General features: G+C 39.9%; 1 protein-coding gene across 3 annotated transcripts in view; it reads right to left on the bottom strand.

The window, feature by feature from the left end:
- Positions 1–6,993: 6,993 nt before the first annotated feature.
- Positions 6,994–23,956, bottom strand: part of CALN1 (calneuron 1) — a 165,436-nt gene continuing 148,473 nt past the window's right edge. For 2 of the 3 annotated variants that reach the window (XM_039341977.1, XM_039341988.1), the window contains exons 5-6: positions 12,452–12,605; positions 6,994–10,110 (exon numbers count right to left, since the gene is read on the bottom strand). In XM_039341977.1, coding sequence (XP_039197911.1) covers positions 9,983–10,110; positions 12,452–12,605 — 282 coding nt within the window. In that variant the 3' untranslated portion in view covers positions 6,994–9,982. The remainder of the gene's footprint in view (positions 10,111–12,451; positions 12,606–23,956) is intronic. The other variant, XM_039341997.1, reaches the window with a different exon arrangement.

The raw sequence follows: 23,956 nt of genomic DNA, 5'->3' as shown, positions 1-23,956 counted from the left end.
ATTTCTTTGCACTGGGGTTTGTCACAAAGTCTATCTGTGAAGCAACTTCTTATTTGAAAGAATGTCAAGATGGAAAGAAATGAGCATCTTCCAAAATCAAATAATTAAAATGATAAAAGCCCTTTTTTGCCTTTTCTTGGAGAGGAAGAGGACTAGGATAGTGCATCCTGTCAAAGAATTCAATCTCCAAACTTATATCCTCAAATTGAAGAACCCAGAAGGAGTTGCTTGCAGATTTCATAGAATCTTGAGCTTGTTTTCAGGTTCAAGCAGGAGCCTGTAGCTACTATATCATATACCTTCGATCAAAAATTGGTACACTTACCTGGGATGGTCATTCTCCTTCAGAGGGTGATCTGGTTGCAACATCTGTCACTCCATTGATCACCAGAGTTGATTCAGCTGATCTGTCTGGCTAGGCAGATGTCCCCTTCCTCACTGCTCCAAATGTGTCCCCTCTCAAAGATGTCTGCTTAGTGGAAGATGACCATCCCAAATAGAAGGTGTGATCTTTGGTCAAGAGTATACAGTAGCTGAGTTCCCTTGCTAGACCCTTCCAACAAGCTAATTCAGAGATAAAACTTCCTGCATGACAGTTTCCCATTTCTCCTCCTCATACATTCAACAGAACACGAACATATGAAAATAGGCCTGAGGCTTTCCTGCAGAGACATATACATACATATATATATATATATATATATATATATATATATATATATATATATATATATATATATATATATATACACATACATATACATATACATATACATATACATATACATATACATATACATATATATATATATATATATATATATATATATATATACACATATATATGCAAAATTCCTACGATTCTTGGGTGTGGAAGAAGGAGAAATGAATAGGCCTGCAGCATGGATGGCTTTTAGACACAAAGACATGGAACCCATGGGCTTGCAGGAAACTCAAGGTAAGTAAGGTTGACTTTGAGGGGGGGATCCTTAGTGGTCTCTGAGTTTGGTTGTTTTCTTGCAGACATGTCATTACCAAACTAGGTAACGCCATCAGTGCTCCTGATGATATAACCTAATTTGGTAATGAAACAGCTGCAGGAAAAAAATCAAGCTCAGAGAGCACCAAGGACCCTTTGTTCCAATCTGAGCTACAAATATTCTTCTCTGTTGGTGGGGTTGACTTTGGTTATGTTTAGATGATCTGGGAATTCCAGAATTGCTAAACATGGAAGTAAAAAAAGAAAAAAATGGCACATCTATAATCTGAATGTAATTACCAAGAGTCAAGCCCAACTTAATTTTCTTCTTTTTCTGCTATTTCTCCTCAACTTATAAGAATTGTTGTAATTTCTCATTGTCATCTGGTCTCTGCCATCTGAAAAGTGAAACAATCACACGTCAACAACCACAGAATTACTATAAGATAAAGCGTAACAAACTGACCAGATGCTGCTGATCATGGCATTCTTCAGAATATATAATCTACAATTTCCATCATATAAAAACTCTACAATACTCTTTCAGTGCACTAAGGCACTAAGGGTACCCTGGGCCTGCCCAAGTTTCTATATCTGGCAAAATAGCATTCTAAAATCCTAGATAATGGAAAAATTATGTGCTATGACAAGTTATTTTATTACTTTGTTTTCCTGGGGATACTAATCTCTGTGGATAATAACCTTACACAGCAGTTATTTAATCATTGATTGATCTGTTTATTTATTTAAATGGGAGGTTGGATGGAAATGAGGCAAAGAAACATGGGGTCACCTTCACTTAAAGCAGGGGGTCTTCAAACTTGGCCCTTTTATGACTTGTGGACTTCAACTCCCAGAATTCCTCACCCAGCGTGCCTTGCTGAGAAATTCTGGGAGTTGAAGTCCACAAGTCACAAAAGGGCCAAGTTGGAAGACCCCTGGTTTAATGACTGTGTGATTCACTTAACAACTGCAGTGATTTGTTTAACAATTGTGGCAAAAAGGTCATAAAATCAGGTGGAAGTCTCTTAGCAACCACTTTGCTTAGCAATGGAAATTTGGGTTCCAATTGTACTTGTAAGTCAAGGTCTGCCTGTACACTTTTCTATGCCCCTCTCTCCAAGCAGCATTACTAATTTTCCAGTATACTCGACGGGAAAAAAAAATAAAAATGATGGCCTATTTCCATGCACATGTGTTAAATCCACACAGAGTTCTAATGACGATAATTTATTTGCTTTTCTGTACATCTCTTATTCGCTATTGTGATTCCATTTTTCTATCATAAGGCCTTGCAATGATATCTACCAGCAGTGTGCTCAGATATTTTTATTTATTTATTTATTTAAGGGAATTTAAATGGCCATTCACCCGCTCTCAGTGACTCTGGGCAGCTTTACAAAAACAATGAAAGCTCCCAAGTCTTTGACAGATAGCAGGATTCCCTCTGCCTCTATGACTTTGCTCTGAAAGCAGATATCCTGGGTTGGAGCAATGTAATTGTGTCAAGGTTTTGGAAGGGATCAAATGCGGTGAAGAGGGGTCATTAGTCATGCTTGCCATTTTTTCCATATTAGTTTAATTTCCAAGGCCACAGAGATCCTTGTGCTCCAAAACTATTGGGGATTTGATATCAAATCCAGGGAATGGATTTGTACAGCTTGGGATCACCGTTAACAAAGCAATGCACATCTAAAATGAATATGGCTTGCCTTCCCATGTCATCCACGCTGCTCTGTGCCATCATTTGGTGCTCATTGGTGAAGTTCATACAATGACTTCAAGTTAACAGAAGCCTGACATGTTTATAGAGTTTCTCAGTCATCCTGGTCATAGTTGTCTCAAAGATGCTTTTTTTTTTTTTCAAAAGGCAACTGGGTTGTTTTTTTCAGGGAGGAGGAAGAGGAGGAGAAGGTGAGGAAGAGGAAGAGGAAGAGGAGGAGGAGGAGGAGGAGGAGGAGGAGAAGAAGAAGAAGAAGAAGAAGAAGAAGAAGAAGAAGAAGAAGAAGAAGAAGAAGAAGAAGAAGAAGAAGAAGAAGAAGAAGAAGAAGAAGAAGAAGAAGAAGAAGAAGAAGATTATCTTCTCATCCACAAAGCTTCATCAGTTGTGACTAGATCAGTGGTTCTCAACCTGTGGGTCGGGACCCCATTTGGGGTCGAATGACCATTTCACAGGGGTCGCCAAACAATGCAGTCTGCCATTTTTTCCCTTTTCCTTAGCTGTGCTACTCCCTTTTATTCTATTGGCTTTTGAAAGCCAATAGAATAGACTCTCTTGAATAGAGTCTAATTCTATTGGCTTTCAAAAGCCAATAGGAATTGTCCAGGCTGTTTCTTCCCATTCTGCAAACGGTGCTGCACCAGTTGAGTAGTCCTCGACTTACGACCGGTTGAGTAGTCCTTGACTTACGATCGGTTGGGGGTCGCGGCATTAAAAAGGTTGAGAACCACTGGACTAGATGGTGCTGGGATGGAAGGATAAAAGTGGGTTGGATGAAAAGTGAAACATTGTCTTCTTCCTAAAAAAAATAGTCCAGTTGCCTTTTGAAGAAAAAAAAAAAAGCACCTTTAAGACAAGCCTGACATAACATGTTCTGCCAAATGAACAAACCACAGTGCATCTCAACACGATAACCTGGTTCATATGACATACTGAGCTACATTTAGGCTAATCTATTTTCTTGTGCAAACCCAGTTCTCAGTTTGTGAATCTAAAAGCCACATTCACAAATGATTCAGAGTTAATTGTTCCCCAGTCCAGAATTGATTCAGTTGTGGTTCTGACTTTGTTTCTCACTCTAAATTTATTCTGGGGGAAGGGAGGGCAGGGAATAGAAAGGGGAATTTAAATACCGCTAAGTAAAATGCTAAGAACTTATTTTGGGACTCTTTCCTCCATCCTCTCTGGGTGTCACTTAGAATTAGACAACTGGAAGAGGTCTTGGTTGCTTAAGGCTTCCTAAAAGCATTGGTCTTCCACTGCCTGATCCAAAGGCTGTCACCTAATTGTAGTTCTTAAATCTGACAGGTGAAAATTAGTATATACATGCAAAGTAATCAAATAAACTGCAATTAATTAATTTGATTTATGTTCAATTTAGTTGCACAGAAATCAAATTTGCAATTTGTCCGGGCTCATTTGCTTTTTGGAATGCAGACTGCAGGATGCTACTGAAATGCCAAATGCTTGAAAAAAAAAAAAAGTCTGGCCTCTAATCCAACTCAGAGCTACATTTGGCGGATTCACTGTAAGAAACCACTATGCTTGAAAGATGCCTGTCCAACCTTCAGCACTATCTACAGTGGAGGGTCATCAAAAATCAAGAGTGGGTTTCGTATAATGGGATCTAAATCCTGCATATTTTGTATGTTTGTACAAAGGGGCAGATAAAGGTGATTCTGGTTGAATGACCACTCATTCAGGAACCCTTTGAACTTGTGACAGTGCTGAATGGTACTTATGACCAGTCCTCGAAGTTCTGGCCATCATAGTGCCCTACAGTCATCTGATTGTGATCTGGGCATTCAGCAACTGGTCTGGATTTTCAACCATCATAACATCCCACAGTCATGTGATCATGATTCGTGACATTCCCTGCCAGCTTCCCACTAGCAAAGGCAATAGGGAAGCCAGCAGGAAGTCAGAAATCGTGATCACACGAAGTCCTTCCTTAATGACCCATGTGGTCCTCACTTAAAGACAGCAATTGGGACTGCCATAACTGCTGTCACTAAGTGGCATGGTGACGTGACATTGTACTTTGCAACCGCATCCCTTAGTGATGGGATTTCCAATCCAAATACTACTATTAATCTGGGCTCAAATGCCGTCTTTTTAAACTTTAATTGATAGCCTTTATTTCAATATATTCAGGGAAGGTTAGTCATCTAGGGAATCAATTTTTCTGATATTTGATATCAGTTATCACCTCTCCTCCAGGCTAAATGAGAGGGATTATTTGCCCTGAGGGAATCAGAAACAGAACTAAACCCAGAAGTAAACACTTATCCTGAGTTTCCAGAAAAGTCCAGCACAAGGCAGGCAATTTGTGTTAGTAGTTTAAATTGTAGACATCTGGAAGCCTTGGTAGAAGACTCGTGGATAAATGCCACCAAATACTACGACTATGATTATGACCAATAACATCAGCTTATTTCCATAAAATACACCCCATGGCCTAAAAACTTTGGAAACATCTTTATTGCTGTGAAAGGAGTTGTGGGTGTCAAACAAAGATCTAACTGAGCAGAAACTCCATCAACTCTCTGAGCTACGCCACCTTCTTAAAATTTGGTTCTATCATTCTCCAGCTTTTCTGTCTATCTTTTGCCTTCCCCTTTCTAAATTACATTACAAGGTAATGAACATTAACAATGTGTACTAAGTTCATCAGCATGATATAACAATACTACTGGTTAGGAGTGATGCCAGAAGTCATAGCAACTTGTTCTTAAATACGACTTTGTCTTGTTGGAAATTCTTGATGGGAAAGACACTCTGACTTTCCACATTCTTTTCCGAGTCAAACTCCTATCTGCTCCCAAGTGTCTCTGTTTGGAGGCTAAAATTTAATACAACAGCATTAGAAGTTCCAGAGCTGCTGGGAAATGTAATTAACTGACCCTCTGAGTGACAAAGCATCCTGATAACAATATTTTCTAGGACGTCCAGTTCCTCAGACAGGAGTAGTGAACTGTTTATTCAGGCTACTATACTATTCTAGGTTTTTGCAGATTGCCTTCTTGGGAATCAGCTTCATGATAGTAGCACTGTAAGGATGAACAATGTGTTTTTAATGGGAATGGGAATACTAGACAGGAGAAACAAAACTGTCCTCTATAACAGTAGTTCGTTACCATAGTTAATTCAATGATTTCTATTCCATTGGTGCCCTGAACAAAAGCTTTTGAGATCCAATAAGCAAAATAACGGCTTATGAATATGGGCATCCATCACAAATCGAGGTAAATGGGAGGATGTACAAAGCATAGGAACTTGTGATCTGGACCAGAACCCATCTGAAAACTTTCTTGCAAAACTTTGCTTGCCCATCATGTTTACTTAATCTTCCCCTTGCAATCTTTTTCATACACTGATCTGGGAGAAAGCAAATTTATGTCTTGCTGTTCTTCCCAGGACTGTGGAAAGTGGGCTAGCAGCACAGCCTGATCAAATATTGTATGGAAATGAGAAAGATAATAATAATACTTCAGCCATGTTGTATGACTGTAGTATTATTATCATCCTTCTCATCTTCTCTACTACCCCCTCTTACTGGTATCATTTTTATGATTATTATTACTCTGTTGCTTTGCATGTACACTGAGAGCTTTTGAACTACAGAAAAATCCCTTGCGTGTCTAATCATATTTGCCCAATAAAGTATTTTATTCTGATATGTCACACGATACCTGGCCTACACTAATCCAGAGATCCATAGATGTCAGCCAAAGGTCTATGCTGCTACTCAGAAACCCAGATATCTAATGGCTTTCTAACTTCTTTCTATTGACTGAGAAGCTTTGCATACTTTCAGACAGCACTTTTCCCCAGGTGTCTGTGTCGTCACCAAAGTAGTAGAAGAAGCTTCTTAGATGAGAAGCGAAATGTCTCCAAGGAAAAACAAAGTCCAGTTGCCTTTTGAAAAAGCACAAGTAGGATTCTTCCTTTTCCAGATATTGTTGTCGGATCTGAATGCAATACAACCATGGAAAAAATGCTATACAACTACAAGGAAGGGGAAGAAGTGAGGCTCTCTGCAGAGCCCCGCTTCTCTGGGAGTACGTCCAGCACTTCTTTACAACTAAGTAACACACAATCTGCCTCTGCATATTTACAAAAGGAAGACCAATTCCTCTCAGCTGAATGATCTAGCCCAGGGATAGGCAACCTTGGCTCTTTTATGACTCGTGGACTTCAACTCCCAGAATTCCTGAGCCAGCATAGCTGGCTCAGGAATTTTGGGAGTTGAAGTCCACGAGTCATAAAAGAGCCAAGGTTGCCTACCCCTGATTCTAGCCAATGTTTCCATGGGGCTCTAAATAGAAACTCCACCAGCATAAACCACCGGATTGCCACTATAGCCTCCAAGCTAGCAGGGAAAGGGAGTCAATTTACCCCATTCTCACCTTCCCTATGTCTGACACACATACAGAGAAGTTGCCATGTGATCAGCCAAACGGAAAGGATACTAGTAGTTGCTGGCCAAACAACCTGACCTGAGAACTTCACGTTGGATGCCTAATTTGCATTCTGGACTGGCCATTGGTTAATTTATGCCTTTCTGCAGAGCCAAATTGTTCTGAAACAACAGAAGCGCTTTTTGAATGCTTCCAATATTGGCACCAGTTTGTGGGATTTTAGTTGCTAGGCAAACACACACACACTAAGGATTTTCAACCGGGTTGTAGCATGCTTTAATTTTCATCTCCAACTCTGGGAAGGGGCAAGGCATGGCGTGCGAAGTGCCACCTCCACCTTCTTCATTCTCAGAAGCCTCTTCATCTATAAACATTGCTGCCCCTATGGTTAAATCATTTCTATTACAGGTAGTCCTCGACTTACGACCACAATTGAGCCCAAAATTTCTGTTGCTAAGCAAGACAGTTGTTGAGCGAGTTTTTGCCCCATGTTATGACCTTTCTTGCCACAGTTGTGATTCATTTAAAAATCTGATTTACTACTCCAATTGTTAAGTTAGTTGTTAAGTGAATCTAGCTTCCCTACTGAATTTGCGTGTCAGAAGGTCACAAGCGGTGATCATACGACACCAGGACACCTCAACCATCATAAATATGAGTCAGGTGCGAAGAATTTTGATCAGGTGACCATGGGGATACTGCAATGGTCATAAGTCACTTTTTTTCAATGCTGTTGTAACTTCAAATGTTCACTAAATGAACGGTTGTAAGTCGAAGACTGCCTGTATATCGGCTATATTAAGCTATTATTTTGTTTTTCATCTTTATTACTTCCATTTTTATTTTGTTTTATTTTTTTGCTGTTGCAGCCACTGCTACAAATGCTCTCAGTTTTTTTAAGCTACTTTCAGGTTGTTGTGCTAAGGATAGAAATGCCTTATACTTCATTGATGTTTTAAAATTTGAATAATTAAAAAAAATAATACTGGGAACTATTTGGATGACGTGACTGCAGATGTGTGTGTTTGTATGTGAAAACAGGAGGCAACAGCAGACCATTTCTGCAATGTTGCCAAGAATTATTGATCCCATGGTCTACTCCCTGCCTCAGATTTCAAATGGGAAGCTGGTAGCTTAGTATATGAATGATTCTGTGGCTTCCTTCACTGAGCAAGGAGAGTCAGGCTGGATGATGTATGAGGTCCCTTCCTATTCATACAGTGAATTCACTCAGTAGAATTCATTCCAGTTTGTGCATCTATGCATCCCTCCACAAATACATCTGCTAGGAAAGTTAAGGAAAATGCAACAAGGGAGAAGAAGTACTTTAGCTACACTCCTGCATATGGCTCTCCGAGAAACTATGTTCATACAGTTTATTTCATAGAATGATTGATAGGTTACACAATATTCTGAACCCGAAACTAGTCAAACAGGCTGTTTCTCCATATCACATCACCCACAGCACCCCTCCAGATATAAACTGAGGCCAACTCCAACCTGGCCCATTGTGCAACTACCTCTGCTACATTTGCAATCGATCTGGTTAAACCCCACAGACCGAAGAATCATCATTCAGTTTGAGAGCTTAATCAGAGGAAAGTCGCATGAGTTACAGTCTCACCCACATAGTCTGGGGGACACCAAAGGTATGGAAGATAAACTCTGGCACCTGTTTCTAGAACAATTTCCTCTCCTTATCACATGTCATCAAGCTGTTCCTGGCTATTGGTTGACTGAGCTATCACCATGTTTGCACTTAAGGCTATTAGGGTCTATGGGGTGGACCAATCCATGCTCTCATTGGAAAAACTCAACTGAGATGTCCATCCTAAAGCAGCAACAACTTCACCAGGCTTTAAGACAAGTAGCACTTCCTTGATTCACTTCAAACCCTTACACTACAATCACATACATATATTATTTACCTCCAGAATTGTTGTAGCAAAATGTGCTAAGATATTAAGCTGGGAGTAACTTCCAAAATTCTGTTTTGGAAGTCTTTGTATAAGACAGATTTGAATAAGATCAACAGAGACTGTATATTAAATATGAAGCTATTTATACATTGGATCAAGGAGTCCAATAACCTTTTACAGCATTGTTGGAAAAGATGGTAGGAAGACTCTGCATTGGCTTTGTGAAAGGCCCAGCATAACTTCGTTTTCCTTTCATAAAAATGCTGATGAAAAAGCAGGGAAGTGGATGAATGGAATGCACTAGTTTGAAAACACAAAACACTGGACCAGTCTTATGTTTAATAGATGAACAAAACGTCTCTGAACCAGCCTTATTCATATTCGTGTCTCCAGACACGGACTTTTCACTGGTTTCTTCAGTACTAAAGACTTGAATCAAAAACCCTGAAGTCAGATGAAATTGTCGAAATTATGGTCTTGAACTTGCAGTGGTTATGTGGATGTTCCATTTCCTGGCATGTGGGACACCTAAAAACAGATGGGTGAAAGTGTCCTGGCCAGTAGGTGACCCAACCATGCAACCAGTGCTGAGACTTGATCAATGCTTCCTCGTTTTCATCTACTGCTACCACATCAAAAATATAATTCAGGGCTCTTATGGTTTTCTTTTTTTTTATTGCATTAGGAAACAAAAAAAAACCATTAAAGCATTAAGACAGCCCTTTTATGTCCCTGCCAAGAGGATATAGTTGATTTACAGATATGCTGCCGGATAGAGTTTCCTTGCTGAACCGTTCCTCTTAACCTTCACTCTCGTTCACACGTGCTCTCTCTCTCTCTCTCTCTCTCTCTCTCCTTTGCCCGTTGGTTTGAAAGTTGATCAGGGAGAAAGTTCACCGGGCAGCATGCGCATGCGTGGATCATTTGTTTCACAGTGTTATGGCTACTCCATGCCACTTCGGAGGATTTGATTGGCTGCGATCAACATAACGCTGATAATAAAGGCCATAGCAAAAGCGCATATTAAGCTCTTCCGTACACAGGTCTGTCGGTTTTGTTTCTGGGAATGCACTAGGGGAAAAAAAGGGAAGGGTTAAAAACAATTCTTTCTGTTTCAAAAACAGACACTTTTTTTGGGAACAATTTTTATCTGGCCTACAAAAGGGGAATCAAATAGCAATAACAAGTAGACTTATATACCACCCCATAATGCTTTACAATCCCCTCTAAACAGTTTGCAGTGTGGGCATGTTGTCCCCAACAATCTGGATCCTTGTTTTACTGACCTTGGAAGGATGGAAAGCTGAGTCAACCTTGAGCTGGTTAGAATTGAACTCCTGGCAGTGCTCAGAGTTAGCCTGCAATATTGCATTCTAACCACTGCGCCACCAAGACTCCAAATGTAATTTCTCCCATGATATTGCTCCTGGGGAAAATAGGTGTGGCTCAGGATTGAATTATTGTGCTCTAGAAGTGGCTAGTATTTACTAAGTACAGAAAAGTAAAAAGCTGAGGCTGTATAAGTTTACTTTGCAAATTACTGCGCTGAAAAAAGTTGGAAGTCAATGCTTCCCCCCCTTTTCCTCTTTATCCCATACTGATCCCCCTTTTCCACCTTCCCATTTCCCTATTATCTTTATTTTCATTTCTATTTTAGACCATACAATTACAGAACCATTGGGCTGGAAGGGACCTTGGAGGTCTTCTAGTCCAAACCCCTGCTCAAGCAGGCGACCCTCTACTATTCTGGATAAATGGCTGTCCAGTCTCTTCTTGAAAATCTTTTATTATTTATTATGATAATCCTAAGAAAACTCTGAAATAAAAAAATGGATTCTTGGTGCAACTGATAATGTTAACTTTGCCTTATAATAGAAAGTCTATAGGAAAAAAAGCCAACAACTTCAAAGATCACCAAAAGACCAATATCTTCCAGGTGATCTTTTAAAAACACTCTCAAAAGGAAAGTCGGAAAGAAAGAAGCATTAAGCCACATGATGGCAGTAGATCCTGACAATTTCCTCAACTACTGGGTCTGCATGTTGTGCAAAGCCATGATTTAAGTAATTTGTTAAATAAACCACATCTGTATGAGTTCAAACTATCTTCTTGGCCACGGAATACAGTTTATCAAGCACAATAAATGGGTTTAGTCAACACACATTATGGCTTCATGCAATCTATGAACTCAACCTATGATTTGCAACCTCGGTGCCTGAGTAACAGATCTGATTTTTAAAAGTTATGATTAGGAATCCTTTTTTTTCCTTCTTGAAATAGGATTGCCATGTGTTTTATCTGACAGAGAAAAATCCTCTATTGCAACTCTTCAACTTAGGCTCCATCTAAAAGGGTGGACTTCAGTGTCCTGAATCCTTCATATTGCTGCAGGATATTTCATTGGGAGAAAGTTGTTCTGTCTAAGACAGGGGTCTTCAAACATGGCCCTTTTATGATTTGTGGACTTCAACTCCCAGAATTCCTCAGCCAAGCACACTGGCTGAGGAATTCTGGGAGTTGAAGTCCACAAGTCATAAAAGAGCTAAGTCTAAGAAGTTGTTCATTCCTAGTTTGTTTTAAGGGTAAAAGAACCACAAAAAGAAAGAGGAATCAAAGTAATGGCCTTTGGTGGTTCCTTCATTTTATTAAATAGCATAGCTAGGCTCTACTATGTTCAACAGAACTTATTCCATATAGGAGTAGACTTGTGACTGATTGCTTAGCGACTGTTCAAACTTACAAAATAGATCCCCGAAAGGTACTTTTGACCCGGATTCAAATTTCTGATGGTAGCCCCCCTGTCTTCCACGGTCATATTTTAGATGCTTGACAACTGACCCGCATTGGTGGTTGTTTGCAGTGTCCCTGAAGCAGCAGAGTCAAAAGAGGAATCTCTACGTAGACACAGACTGACTCATGTGACTCAGTCCAACCTCCTCTTAACTTCCATTAACCCTTACTGAGCACTAAAATAGTGCTATTAGATTCCTGTGCATAGTGCATAATTCCATTAAACCATTAAATTTAATTGGAAATTCATGTGTAGTCCTGGTCTTTCATATCCTATAGTCCCACAATTTATGATTTTCTTTGCTGGAAACCAGTGTTTACTTCCAGCCATTGTGGACAATGGTTCACTTAATGGCCACGGCATTCATTTAATGACTGCACCATTTGCTTTATGAATGTCACATTTAAATAATGACTGCTGCAAAAAAAATGGAAAATCAGGTTTGGTCATGTGATTGCCTCAACTTACAACCTTCATAACATAGGACAGAAATTCCAGGCTCCATTATGGGAGAAAGTTGAGGACTACTTGTACAAGTGAAACATTTCACTTATTCAATGTGCTGTGAGGAAGAATAAAGTCAAATCATTTTACGTGCTATACTGTATGACAGAAACCCACCTTCAAATTCCGTTTGACAATTACCAGAGTTCTCGTTTAAACTCTCCTCTTCATTGATGATAATATTTTCAATGTCCTTCATTGTTAAGTGGTCCTGGAACGCATGGTACAGGATGTGTTTAAGCTCCTCCAATGTTATCCGTTGCATGTCAAACTGGGGAAAAAAATGAGAATTTAGTCAGAATTTGAACTAAAGCACTATCAAATGTTTTTGCACTTTGCCCAAATCTGCCCCCCCCCCCCGATTTCACAAGCGATATATGTCCATGAAGAAATGGCCTCTTCTTTGTTCTCGGAACTCAAACAAAGCTAGGCGTTAGCCCAGTGATGGCGAACCTTTTAGAGACCAAGTGCCTGAACTGCAACCCCAAACCCACTTATGTATGATTGTGTGCTGAGTGGGTGTGGCCCATTGGGAGGGTGTGGCCCATTGGGTGGGTGTGGCAAATTTGGTGGGCGTGGCCCATTGGGTGGGCGTGGATGCGATAGTAACCGATAGTAATGGCAGACTGAGTGGGACTAAAAAGTTCAATCAGTCAATTTCAACTTTGTGAGATCTTTCCCCCCCCCACAAGAAGTTGAAATTGATTGATTGAACCTTTTTTTTTTTGCACACGACGGCGGAGGCCTAAAGTGACAAGTTTTTATAAAACACAGCTGAAGGCTTAGGACTGGGGCAACGGCGCGCGTGCCCAGAGAGGGCTCTGCGTGCCACCTGTGGCACGCGTGCCATAGGTTCGCCACCACGGGGTTAGCCAGTGAAATGGGACCTCCCAAATCCAATAACCAACTTTAATTGGGTTAAAACTGTACAGCTATTGAGATCACCTCAGGGTGTCTGTGAAATCTGCACTTTTTTTTTTTTTTACCAATTGTTTGGCATCCCTCCAAAAAGCCTGTCACAGATTTGACTGTAAGAAGGTTAGCTGGATGGTCCTTTGGAGGCTGACCTCAGTATGAGATGCAGTGATGTGGCTATGGAATCTATGCAGAGATATAATTTTTTGGGTTATGTCATGAAGTGCCATTTTGAAGAACCTGTCAAAGTCATGTCTACATGGAGGTTGGCTGAATAATAAGAGAACATAGACAGGAATAGGTAGTCTTCTAGTGTTTATGGAGATTCTCAATCATCCAAGTCATGGTTGTCCCAAAGATACTTTTCCAAAAGGCAACTAGACTTAAGTGAACTTGCTTAAAGCTTCTTGGTTGAGAAGTGAAATGTTTTCAAATAAATAAACGAAGAAAGTCCAGTTGTCTTTTGGAAAGACAACTTTGTGATAGTCTTCTAATCCAACCCCATCTGAGCAGGGCACCCAAGACTGCATACCCAACACAAGGAAGCAAGCATTTTATCCCGAGATAGCAACAAATTGGGCCTCCTGGGTTGAATGAACACAATGCATATGTACACAATGCATATGTACATATATATTATAATTACAGATAGATACATAAACATCTAACTCAAAAAACATATAATCCACTTCTGTCCTTTATTTTCCTCACAAACTCATTATCTACTTCTTATTCTTTTATGTCACTGCAATCATTATTTAAATATTCTGTTATCTCCCTTTATTTAATCTGTAAAATCTTTTTATCATTTTGCAATAAATTTTCAGTGACAACATTTGAAGAGGTCAGGGAAATGAGCAGTTCCATTGAGAACTCATAATAGAATACCTATTGGTGAGTTCTCTATGGATTCTGTATATATTTATGAATTAGATATTATATGTTGTAGCTCAACAAAGAGCAAAAATCTCAAACCTCTGCATGGTAGGTTCACAATAACAAATAACTACAGAAACCTAAGTGGCATAGACCACAATGTAGCAGAAATACAGGCTACATCAAGTGTCAGATTTTAAACTCTAAAACTGGTTGATGCAAGATGCACATTTTAAAGAGTGAGCTTGATAGAAAACTGAAAAGATTGTTTTCTTGTTCCCCCACAAGAGGTTGCCAAACACATTTTGTAAAAGCATCTCAGGAACTGTGGTTGTCACAAATGACACTAGCTTTTTATAGTAACTCCAGATGTGAGAGAAAAGAAATGCAGAGTTTGTAAATCACTCAGCTTATGGCTTGGTAAATCAGCCAATCAGGTGGGCATCACTGTGAATGATAAAGGATAAAACTGATTGATTGATTGCTATTTTTAGTAGTGACTGTGCAGGTGAATTGCAAAGCTGCTGGTTGGATGTGTAATAACAAAGAAGTAATCAAACCAACTTTCCAACACCAAGTCTTTTTTTAAAAAGTTTTTTTATAGCACAGTTTTCAGTGGGTCACACAAAAGAAACTAAAAAAAAGTCCTTGCAATTATTACTTAGAACTCTGCATTGCACAAAGAGCATACTGTATTTTAAAACAGAAATAGAAAACCAGTCTTCTGAATAAGGATGAAAACAGCCAGAGATGATGGAAGTTATTATTTCAAATTATTTGGAGGGTCAGAAGCTGTGCTGAATGCTCTTACTTTCAGATATGAATATAAGGTTGCTACAGCCAGAATTGTAAAAAAAATAAAAATAAAAATACAGGTATTCCTCATTTACTGATTAAAATTGGAATAGACAACTCTGTTGCTAAGTGATGTGGTCATAAAGTGAAACATCATGTGACCTTGCCTGAGTTACAGTGTGAATTAATCAATTTTAGATGCAGCTAAGCAAACCACCATGGACCATTAAGCACAATGCCACATGAACATGACTTGTGACTTCCTGCTGGCTTCCCCATTGACTTTGCTTGTCACGGTCGGAAGCTCGCAGGGAAGGCTGCAAATACACATGGCGATGTTGCAATGGCTGCAACTCTGAGGACTGGTTGTAAGTCTCCTTTTCAATATTGTCATAACTTTGAACAGTCCCTGAACAAGTGGTTGGTGGGGGAAGATTAGAAGGCTAGGTTTCAGCAAGTGACAAAATGTAGTTGCCTATAGCTACTTTCAGAAGCTAAGAATAATCTTGGTTATTCAAGAGGATTCCAGGACAGTTTTCTATAACAGAAAGATTGCAGATGAAGAAAATGGTGTTTTCTTCTATATTGTTGTCAAGAAAACAACACCAAAGCTGAGCTTGACTCAAAGGACACATTGCTTGGCCTCAAACACTAAGTAATATCAGTTAGATATCAGATATCAATATCCCAGATTGTCCTAGTGGACGATCACTTGATTATGAGACAGAAGTGTGCAGCAGCTACCAAAAAAGCTAATACAATCCTGGGTTGTATAAACAGAGGCATAGAATCAAGATCACACAAAGTATTATTACCACTTTATAAAACCCTAATATGACCACACCTGGAATACTGCAGCCAATTTTGGTCACCATATTACAAAAAAGATGTTGAGAGTTTGGAAAAAATTCAGAGAAGAGCAACTAAGATGATCAGAGGCCCAGAGACTAAAACATACGAATAACAGCTGCAGGACTTGGGTTTGGCTAGTCTAAAGAAAAGAAGAAATAGGGGAGACATGATAGCAGTGTTCCAGTAACTGAGGGGCTGCCACAAGGCAGAGGGGGGCCAGGTTGTTCATCAAAGCACCAGAGGGAAGGACGAGAAACAATAGTTGGAAACTGATCAAAGAGAGAAGCAACCTGGAATTAAGGAAAAACTTCCTGACAGTGAGGACAATCAACCAGTGGAACAGCTTACCCCCAGAAATCGTGGGCGCTCCATCACTGGAGATTTTAAAGAAGAGACTAGACATTCACCTGTCTGAGATGGTGTAGGTTCTCCTGCTTAAGCAGGGGGCTGGACTAGAAGACCTCCAAGATTCTATTCTATTCTATTCTATTCTATTCTATTCTATTCTATTCTATTCTATTCTATTCTATTCTATTCTATTCTGATTTGGATGGAAGACCACTTAGATCAATGTTGTTCAACCTTGGCAGCTTGAAGATGTGTGTACTTCAACTCCCATAATTCCCCAACCAGCATGCTGGAGAATTGAATTCACTGTGCTTCCTGTTCAGGCTTTTAAAACAGTGAAATTGGGTCATGATGTTCTCGAGTCTCACTTACCAGAAGTTATAGGTAGTTATAGGTAGTTCTTGACTTATGACCATAATTGGAACCAGAATTTCTATCATACATCCTTATGGTCATAAATCAAGTTGGACCTGATGATACAACAATTTGTTATTAAATGAATCACCATGGTTGTTAATTGAATCTAGCTTTCACCAATGGGCATTTTTGCCATTTTTTTTTTGTTACCTTAGAGTTGGATATAAAATAGAGGTGGAAAAAGTGGATATTCTATCATTAGTTTCATCTTAAATTATTGATGTAATGAACATTATTTGGCTTTTTCATTTAAAATTAGGTATACTCAGGTTTCTTCTCAAATCATATAAATCTTGCCTATTACTGATCTTTTTAAACTGACCTGGAAATTTTTGTTTAGAGAATGAAAGAAAGTGCTATAAATTAATAGTGGTGTTAAAGGAAACCCTCCAGCAATTTTTGACAATCTTCCTGCTTTCCTGGGAAAGATACTGCTTTTTTTGGCTTCTTACCAAGGTCATTTTAATCATTTTCATGAATAATCTTTGGGAAACATCCATCAGAGCTGAAAGCCTTTCTTCTTTGCAGAGATTCTCAGAATAATCTCACAACCAAGAGAGATGGGAGGATTCACTGACCATTCTAAAAAGGTTTGAAGTGAATAAGGCATAGATGCCCTAAGCTTTGAATCCATGAGCCAAAGGAACACATGAGGATTTCTTGGCAGTAGTTCAGATCTGATTTTCCACTGAGTTTTTCAGAGTTTTTATTCCTGACTTTTCACAATAGACTATAGCCCTGGCAATTTCTCATCTAAGGATTAACTTAGCTAAGCTCTTGCTTAGTATCTGAATTTTGACATGGAGGTCAAAATACTCCACTTGGTAAGATGGGGCAGGAAAAGATTTACACCATATGAACACCTGTAGATAATATAGGTAGTCCTCAACAATTGAGCCCAAAATTTCTCTTGCTAAGCAAGATACTTGTTATGTGACTTTTGCCCCATTTTATGACATTTTTTGTCATTGTTGTTAAGTGAATCGCTGCAGTTATTAAGTTAGTAACATGGTTATTAAGTGACTCTAGCTTCCCCATTAACTTTGCTTATCAGAAGGTCGCAAAAGGTGATGACGTGATCCCAGGACACTGCAACTGTCATAAATATGAATCAGCTGCTTAGCGTCAACATTTTGATCACCTGACCTTGGGGATACTGTGACTGTCATAATTGTGAAAAATGGTCATAAGTCACTTTTTAGTGCTGTTATAACTTCAAATGGTCACTAAATGAACTGTTGTAATTTGAGGACTATCTGTAGTAGAAAAGAGAGATAATTTATTTAAAAAATGATTCTTTTTCTCTATTTCTCCTTTAAGGGCTGACTCCACCTTACACAAAAGCATGAAAAAATGTATGCAAAGCAATTGGCACATCCACAGTAAAGGAAGAAGCAGTCAAGAAATAGGCTGCAGACTAACATTTGCTAGAGAAGACATAAAGACCTTGGAAAAGATATTCAGATGGCAGGATGTAGCTATTATCTGTAAAGATCAGTATTGTGCAAACTGTGGTATTCCCTGTGACACTCAATGGAAGCAGGATAGGAGTATTGAAGCTTTCAAACTTTGGTGTTGGGGAAGACTCCTGAGAATATTGTAGACAGCCAAGGAAACAGGCCAATGGATCATAAAGCAAATCAACTGGTTTTCACTCAAGACAAATGATCAGGTTATCCTATTTCAGATATTATGCAAAGACCCAGTTCTCTGGAAAATGCTGGGAAGGGTAGAAGGAAAAAGAAAAAGAGGACAATAAGGAGCAAGATGGTCAGGGGTGCAATGTTAGAAGACCTGAAAGATTAATTTAAAGACAGGGTGTCATGGAGAACATCTATCCATGTGGTTGTCCCAAAGATGCTTTTTCAAAAGGATACTGGACTTTCTTTACTTCTCCTTGAAGATGTTTCACTTCTCATCCAAGAAATGTCTTCTGAACTGAAGAAGCTTCTTGGATGAAAAGCAAAACCTTTTCAAGGAGAAACAAAGAAAGTCTAGTTGCCTTTTGAAAAAGCACCTTTGGGACAACCATGACCTGGATGGCTGGGAATCTCCATAGATATCCTTGTGGTTGCTAAGAGTTGACAATGACTTGAAGTCAGACAACCAAGAGAGGCTTGTACTGTCCTAGCAAAGTTTGTAAGAAGTTATCTTTCGATAGGAATGGCAGCTCAAATAGAAAATTGCAAAAATATGTGTGCGTTGAAGAAAATAGAAAAATTCATTTATTCTGGAATGGTGTGCACAAAATAAATGGGAAATGTTATCTCATGATTTCATTTCCCCCCAGAAATTTAGGATATCTGACTGGCAAAATAGAGGGAGAAGACAGAAGGAAAACTCAGATCAGATGAAAGAGATAACCTAGGAAAATATGACATTTACTGCTATTGTTTATTGGATCCATTGAAGGGTGTTAGGTATATACTCCCAGTGAGTCACTGGAGAATTTTGTCATACAACTTTAAAAGCTCTGTGGGTTAATATATGGATTAATCACATTCCTGTGGACACTTTTATAGTATCCCAATGAATGTGAAATATATCTTTCTCCTTATCCGGAAGGTTTACAGGCTTATGGGATGAAATACTAATGATGAATTGTACTGATGCAATGCATTACATATGTGCAACTATGAGTTAAGGTCATAATTTCAGAAGGAAAAAAAGGAATGAGGGAAGATTAAGCTTGTGCTATGATTTAGAATATTAAATTCCGAGGAACATATGTCCCGTGCCCCTATTTCTATTAACCTGTATAGATTAACTTACAAATTAATGTATTAATTTATGAATTTATTAAAATAATAGCTGCTATTTTGAGAAGAAAAGTATTAAGGGAAATTAATCAAGAAATGTAAGAGTACATTGTAAAATTTCAATTATTATTCTAATAAATTTAATGGATACATTTATATTCCTCTTAATCTCTGCAGTTTCAGTAGAACAATATTTCTTAACCTCAGCAACTTTTAAGATGCGTGGACTTCAACTTCCAGAATTCCGCACCCAGCATGTGTGTGTGTGTTAGAGTTGCATAAGGTCCCTTCCAGCTGTATTCTGATTGATTGATTGATTGAGTCAGAACTGAAGAGTCCACACATCTTAAAGTTGCAGAAGTTAAGAAATCGTGTTATAGAACTTCCTAACAATAAGATGAGATCATCTCGAGCCATAAAACAAAACAGAAATATTAGGTTAGAAGAGGTACAACTCAGCCTGCATATCCCTGAGAATTTAAGATGAAAACTTCACAAGGAAAGAAAAAAAAAAGGAAGGAGAAGACCTGCTGATCTACACACCTTGAGTGCATCTCAGTGAAGAACTTCATGCCAGAAGCAAGTTCTTATGTTCTGAGTCAAGGCAAGGAAGTAAAGTGATGAAATTGCTTCAAAACTTTTATGTCCTCTTTGTCACCATCCTAAAATGGAAGAGGTTTTTCCCTCCCCCACAACTAAAAGGGGCTGTAGAGAGGCAAGAAATATCAGAGAAAATGAATGTGTTCTCCTTCTTGCTTGTTGAACTTCATGGCTTTCATTTCTAGAGGACCCAAATGGGATTTTGAGGAGTGCTTCTAAGGGTTGCTGACTAGGGTGTCTTCCTGGAGGATCTGACAAAGCTTTACAAAGTGGTGCAATTGGAAGTGAGTGCTCACCAAAGCCTTGGGGAGTTGTTAAGGAGGAGACTTTGAATGTATTCATCATCAGGAGCTTTAAAAGGCTAGTAATAGGCAAGGAGATGAGCAACATGTTCTCCTTCAGTGTTTACCAAAGCTTTGAAGAGTAATGTCAGTGGAAGTGAGCAGTGTTCTCCATTAAAGCTTTGGAGTTTGGACAGTTGTGCAAGAGTTTAACTAAAATATTAGTTAAAAACAAATCCTTACAAGTTACTTCTTCAGACTCTGCTGAAGTAAGGTCCTAAATAAGCAAATATCAGCAGTTACATTGGCAAAATCTTGCGGAAATACCTCACAACAAATAGAAAATCTTCTTGACTTGTTCCCCAAAATGAAATAGATTACGCCAGTGTTTCTGTGCTGGCTAGGGAATTCTGAGAGTTGAAGTACACACATCTTCAAACTGCCAAGGTTGAGAATCACAGAATTATGCTTAGCAAAGATGCTGAAACAGATTTTATCAATACAATAAGTGCAATGATGCTTTGCCAACTTTGTAGCCACAATGTAGGCCAGCAGCCCCCATCTTTTGGGCACCAGGGACCGGTTCCATGGAGAGAAGCTTTGTTCCACAGACCAAGGGGAACAGGATTTCACATGCTGCCTGCATCCCACAGATGGGGCTTTGCTTGTTTGTGTGGCCCATTTCTGGCATGCTGTGGCCTGGTGCCAGTCCATGGACTGGGGGCTGGGGACTCCTGATGTAGACTCAAATATGTGCTCTTGCACAAAACTAGCCATATTTCTCCATTCCCAGCCATTTCTTCTGGCACTTTCATTCCTTTGATCATTTTCATATCTCAAGTGATTCTACAGGATTGGTGAACAAATTGTGAAGAGACGGGAGCATGGTGCTGAAGCAAATATTCAGAAAGTGTTATGTAGAGATAATCTTTGACTTATGACAGGTTGCTTAGCAACCATTAAAAGTTATGACAGACTCTAAAAAATGGTACTTATGACCTGGATTCAAACTTCCAACAGCTGCCTGATGGGATTGCATTTTGGGAGCTGGCAATCTGTCTGCATTTACGGCCATTTGCAGTGTCCTATAGTCACATGACTGCAATTTACACCACTTTTTTTTGCAGAAATTGATGTTTACATATTTCAGACAATGGGTTCAGTTAATGACTACTTTAAGACTGCCATTAAAATGTAAAATCAGGTTAGTCATGTGATGAGCCACTTAATGACTGGCATCACTTATTGCCGTAATTCCAAGCTCGATTACGGTTGTAAGTTGAGGACTTCCTATAAACTACAAGGACGGAAACATTCCTTAAGTCCTCTGAAAGCAGATAACATTAAGAAGAGACTTAGATTGATTCATCCCAACCCACTGGGGTGTAAGAGGAAAGGGAATAAAAGCACAGACTTGCAAGGTTCTGTTATTGCACCTGTCCAATCAAGTATACTTGAAGCCTTGGTGTGGAGTTGAATTTCCTCATCTGGTCTACTTTGTAAGTTAGAAGATACTCAGCATTGCCTCAAATATGTTTTTGCCCCAAAAGGTAATGGGACTTTCTTGGTATTTTCTTTAAATCCTTTCATTCCCCACCAGTCAGTTAGAACTGAAAAAGTTTCTTGGATGAGAAGCAAAATGTTTTCAAAGAAGACACCAAGAAAGTCCAGTTGCTTTTTTTGGGGGAAAAAAACCCCATATCTTTGGGACAACCATGACCTGGATGATTGACAATCATCCATAGACACTCAGCACTGCGTTTTCAAATAACTCTCAGGATATGCAAGGAGACAGGGCTGAGGAAACAAACAGACTTTAGATGGATGTTAGGAAGATGGGTCAAGATAGAGGATGACTGTCATCCCTGAATCTGGAACATCTGGGGTGGATCACCTGTGAGTCTCCCCTCAATAGACCACATTTCTGTAAGGTTCTGGAGAGCAACTAGATGTCAGCAAACAGCAACTCTTGCCTGCCATCTAGTGGTCAACTGATTTTTTCAGTCTTAATGTAGTAGACGTGTAATAATATCATTCAGCCGTAGCAAAATACAGAAGGCTCACCATGGTTAGGAGAAGAGTTTCTAGTGACCAACTATTAGCTATGAAACTGAGTGTGGTTTTAATCCCTAGTGGTTGACTTACAGAAATCACTGCTCATGTATGAGCCATCTGCCAATCAGGTTTAAAAGAGATTTTTTCCCCTCCCTTAGGAATGACAGATGACATTAAAAAGTAATAACTGTCATCTGCTTTCTCTTTCACAGTGGGATGATACATCTATGAGTCATACCAATTGCTTTGGTGTACTTAGACTGATATTTTCTAAATAAACAACCGAGTTTATTTAGACTAGGTTTAAAATAAAAATTAAAAAAAAATGTTGACGTGGGAACTAAGTATCTCAAGATACCTCAGTGGGATGGATTTATTTATTTATTTAGCACATGGCACCATGGGATGGAATAAAGCTGTGGTTGTATGAAGTGCAAATAACAGCAACCAAAAATAAAACTGAACTAAACCAAACCCTAATCATTTTTCCCTTCAGTTAGGGAGAGTAATGGCAACTGAAACCCTTCAATAATAGAATCACATACTAGGACAAACGAAGGTCTGAAGGATCCAATTTGGGTCGGTCCCTGAGCCCAGAGGTTTAGTCTTCTGAGCTTTTGGACTTGTGCCCATCTTCAGGGGGCTTCTCTCTCCCTGAATGTATGCTTTGGACTATTCCAGTGGTGGTGAACCTATGGCATGTGTGCCAGAGGCGGCACTCAGAGCCCTCTCTGTGGGCACATGTGCTGTCGCCCGTGCCCCAACTCCCCCTGCAGCCCCCCTCCTTACAAGTAGCTCCCTTGGTGGAGAGTTGCCCCTGGGCGTGGCCTATGCGGAGCAGCACAGCCAAGGACATGGCAGCCGGGCAGCAGGAACAAGACTCCGCCCTCACACCCCGTCGCATGCAGATGATGCTGCGGGGCACAGGCAGAGGGCACAGCCACCATGGCGCTACTGGGCTGCCTGGGCAATCTGCTATGGCAGGCCATGGAGGAGGTGGGTGGCCCTGCGGGCAGGGCGGGGGGCAGAATGGGGGTGGGGTGGTTTTGGGGCACTTGGTCTCTCAAAGGCTCGCCATCACTGGACTATTCCATTTATGTGGTGCCTGGTTCTGTGTGGCCCCCTAGCTGCTGATTGGGGTATTGATGACCGGCCACTAAGTCATTGGCTGTTGTCTCCTTGTGCTGCCAAGTCCTTGGCTCCTAGGTACCTGATAAGCCAGGCATGTCAAATTCACGACGTCATGTGACATCACGTGATGTATCGGGACTTTTTCCCCATTGCCAGCAATGGAGTGGGCGCAGTTTCGGCATGACGCATCTGGCCCGTGGGCCGGCAGTTTGACATGCCTGTGATAAGCTGATGTTAATTCAGCACTTCTGTTAACTGAAGACTTGGCAGTAGAAGAAAACAATGGCCAATGACAATAGCTGGCCATCAACACCCCAATCAACAGCCAAAAAGCCACACACAACCAGGCACCACATAAATACTACACATAGAATACACCAAAGCACACATTCTGGTGAAAGAGAAGTTCTCTGAAGATGGGCTCCAGCAGGAGTCTGAAAGCTCCGAAGATTAAACCTCTGGTCCAGGTGACCGACCCAGAATGGATCCTGCAACAGGTATATTTGCCTTCATTCATGAAATAGAGGTCTCTCTTAAATCAATGGAGGTGACCTCCCTTACTTTAAGGTCAATGAGCAGAAGTGGAAGACATC

The sequence above is a fragment of the Crotalus tigris genome, unplaced genomic scaffold (genome assembly GCF_016545835.1).
Source record: "Crotalus tigris isolate CLP2741 ecotype Arizona unplaced genomic scaffold, ASM1654583v1 scf7180000017550.10884619, whole genome shotgun sequence".
NCBI classification, from domain to species: Eukaryota; Metazoa; Chordata; class Lepidosauria; order Squamata; family Viperidae; genus Crotalus; species Crotalus tigris.
This window is presented reverse-complemented; position numbering and strand designations above follow the sequence as displayed.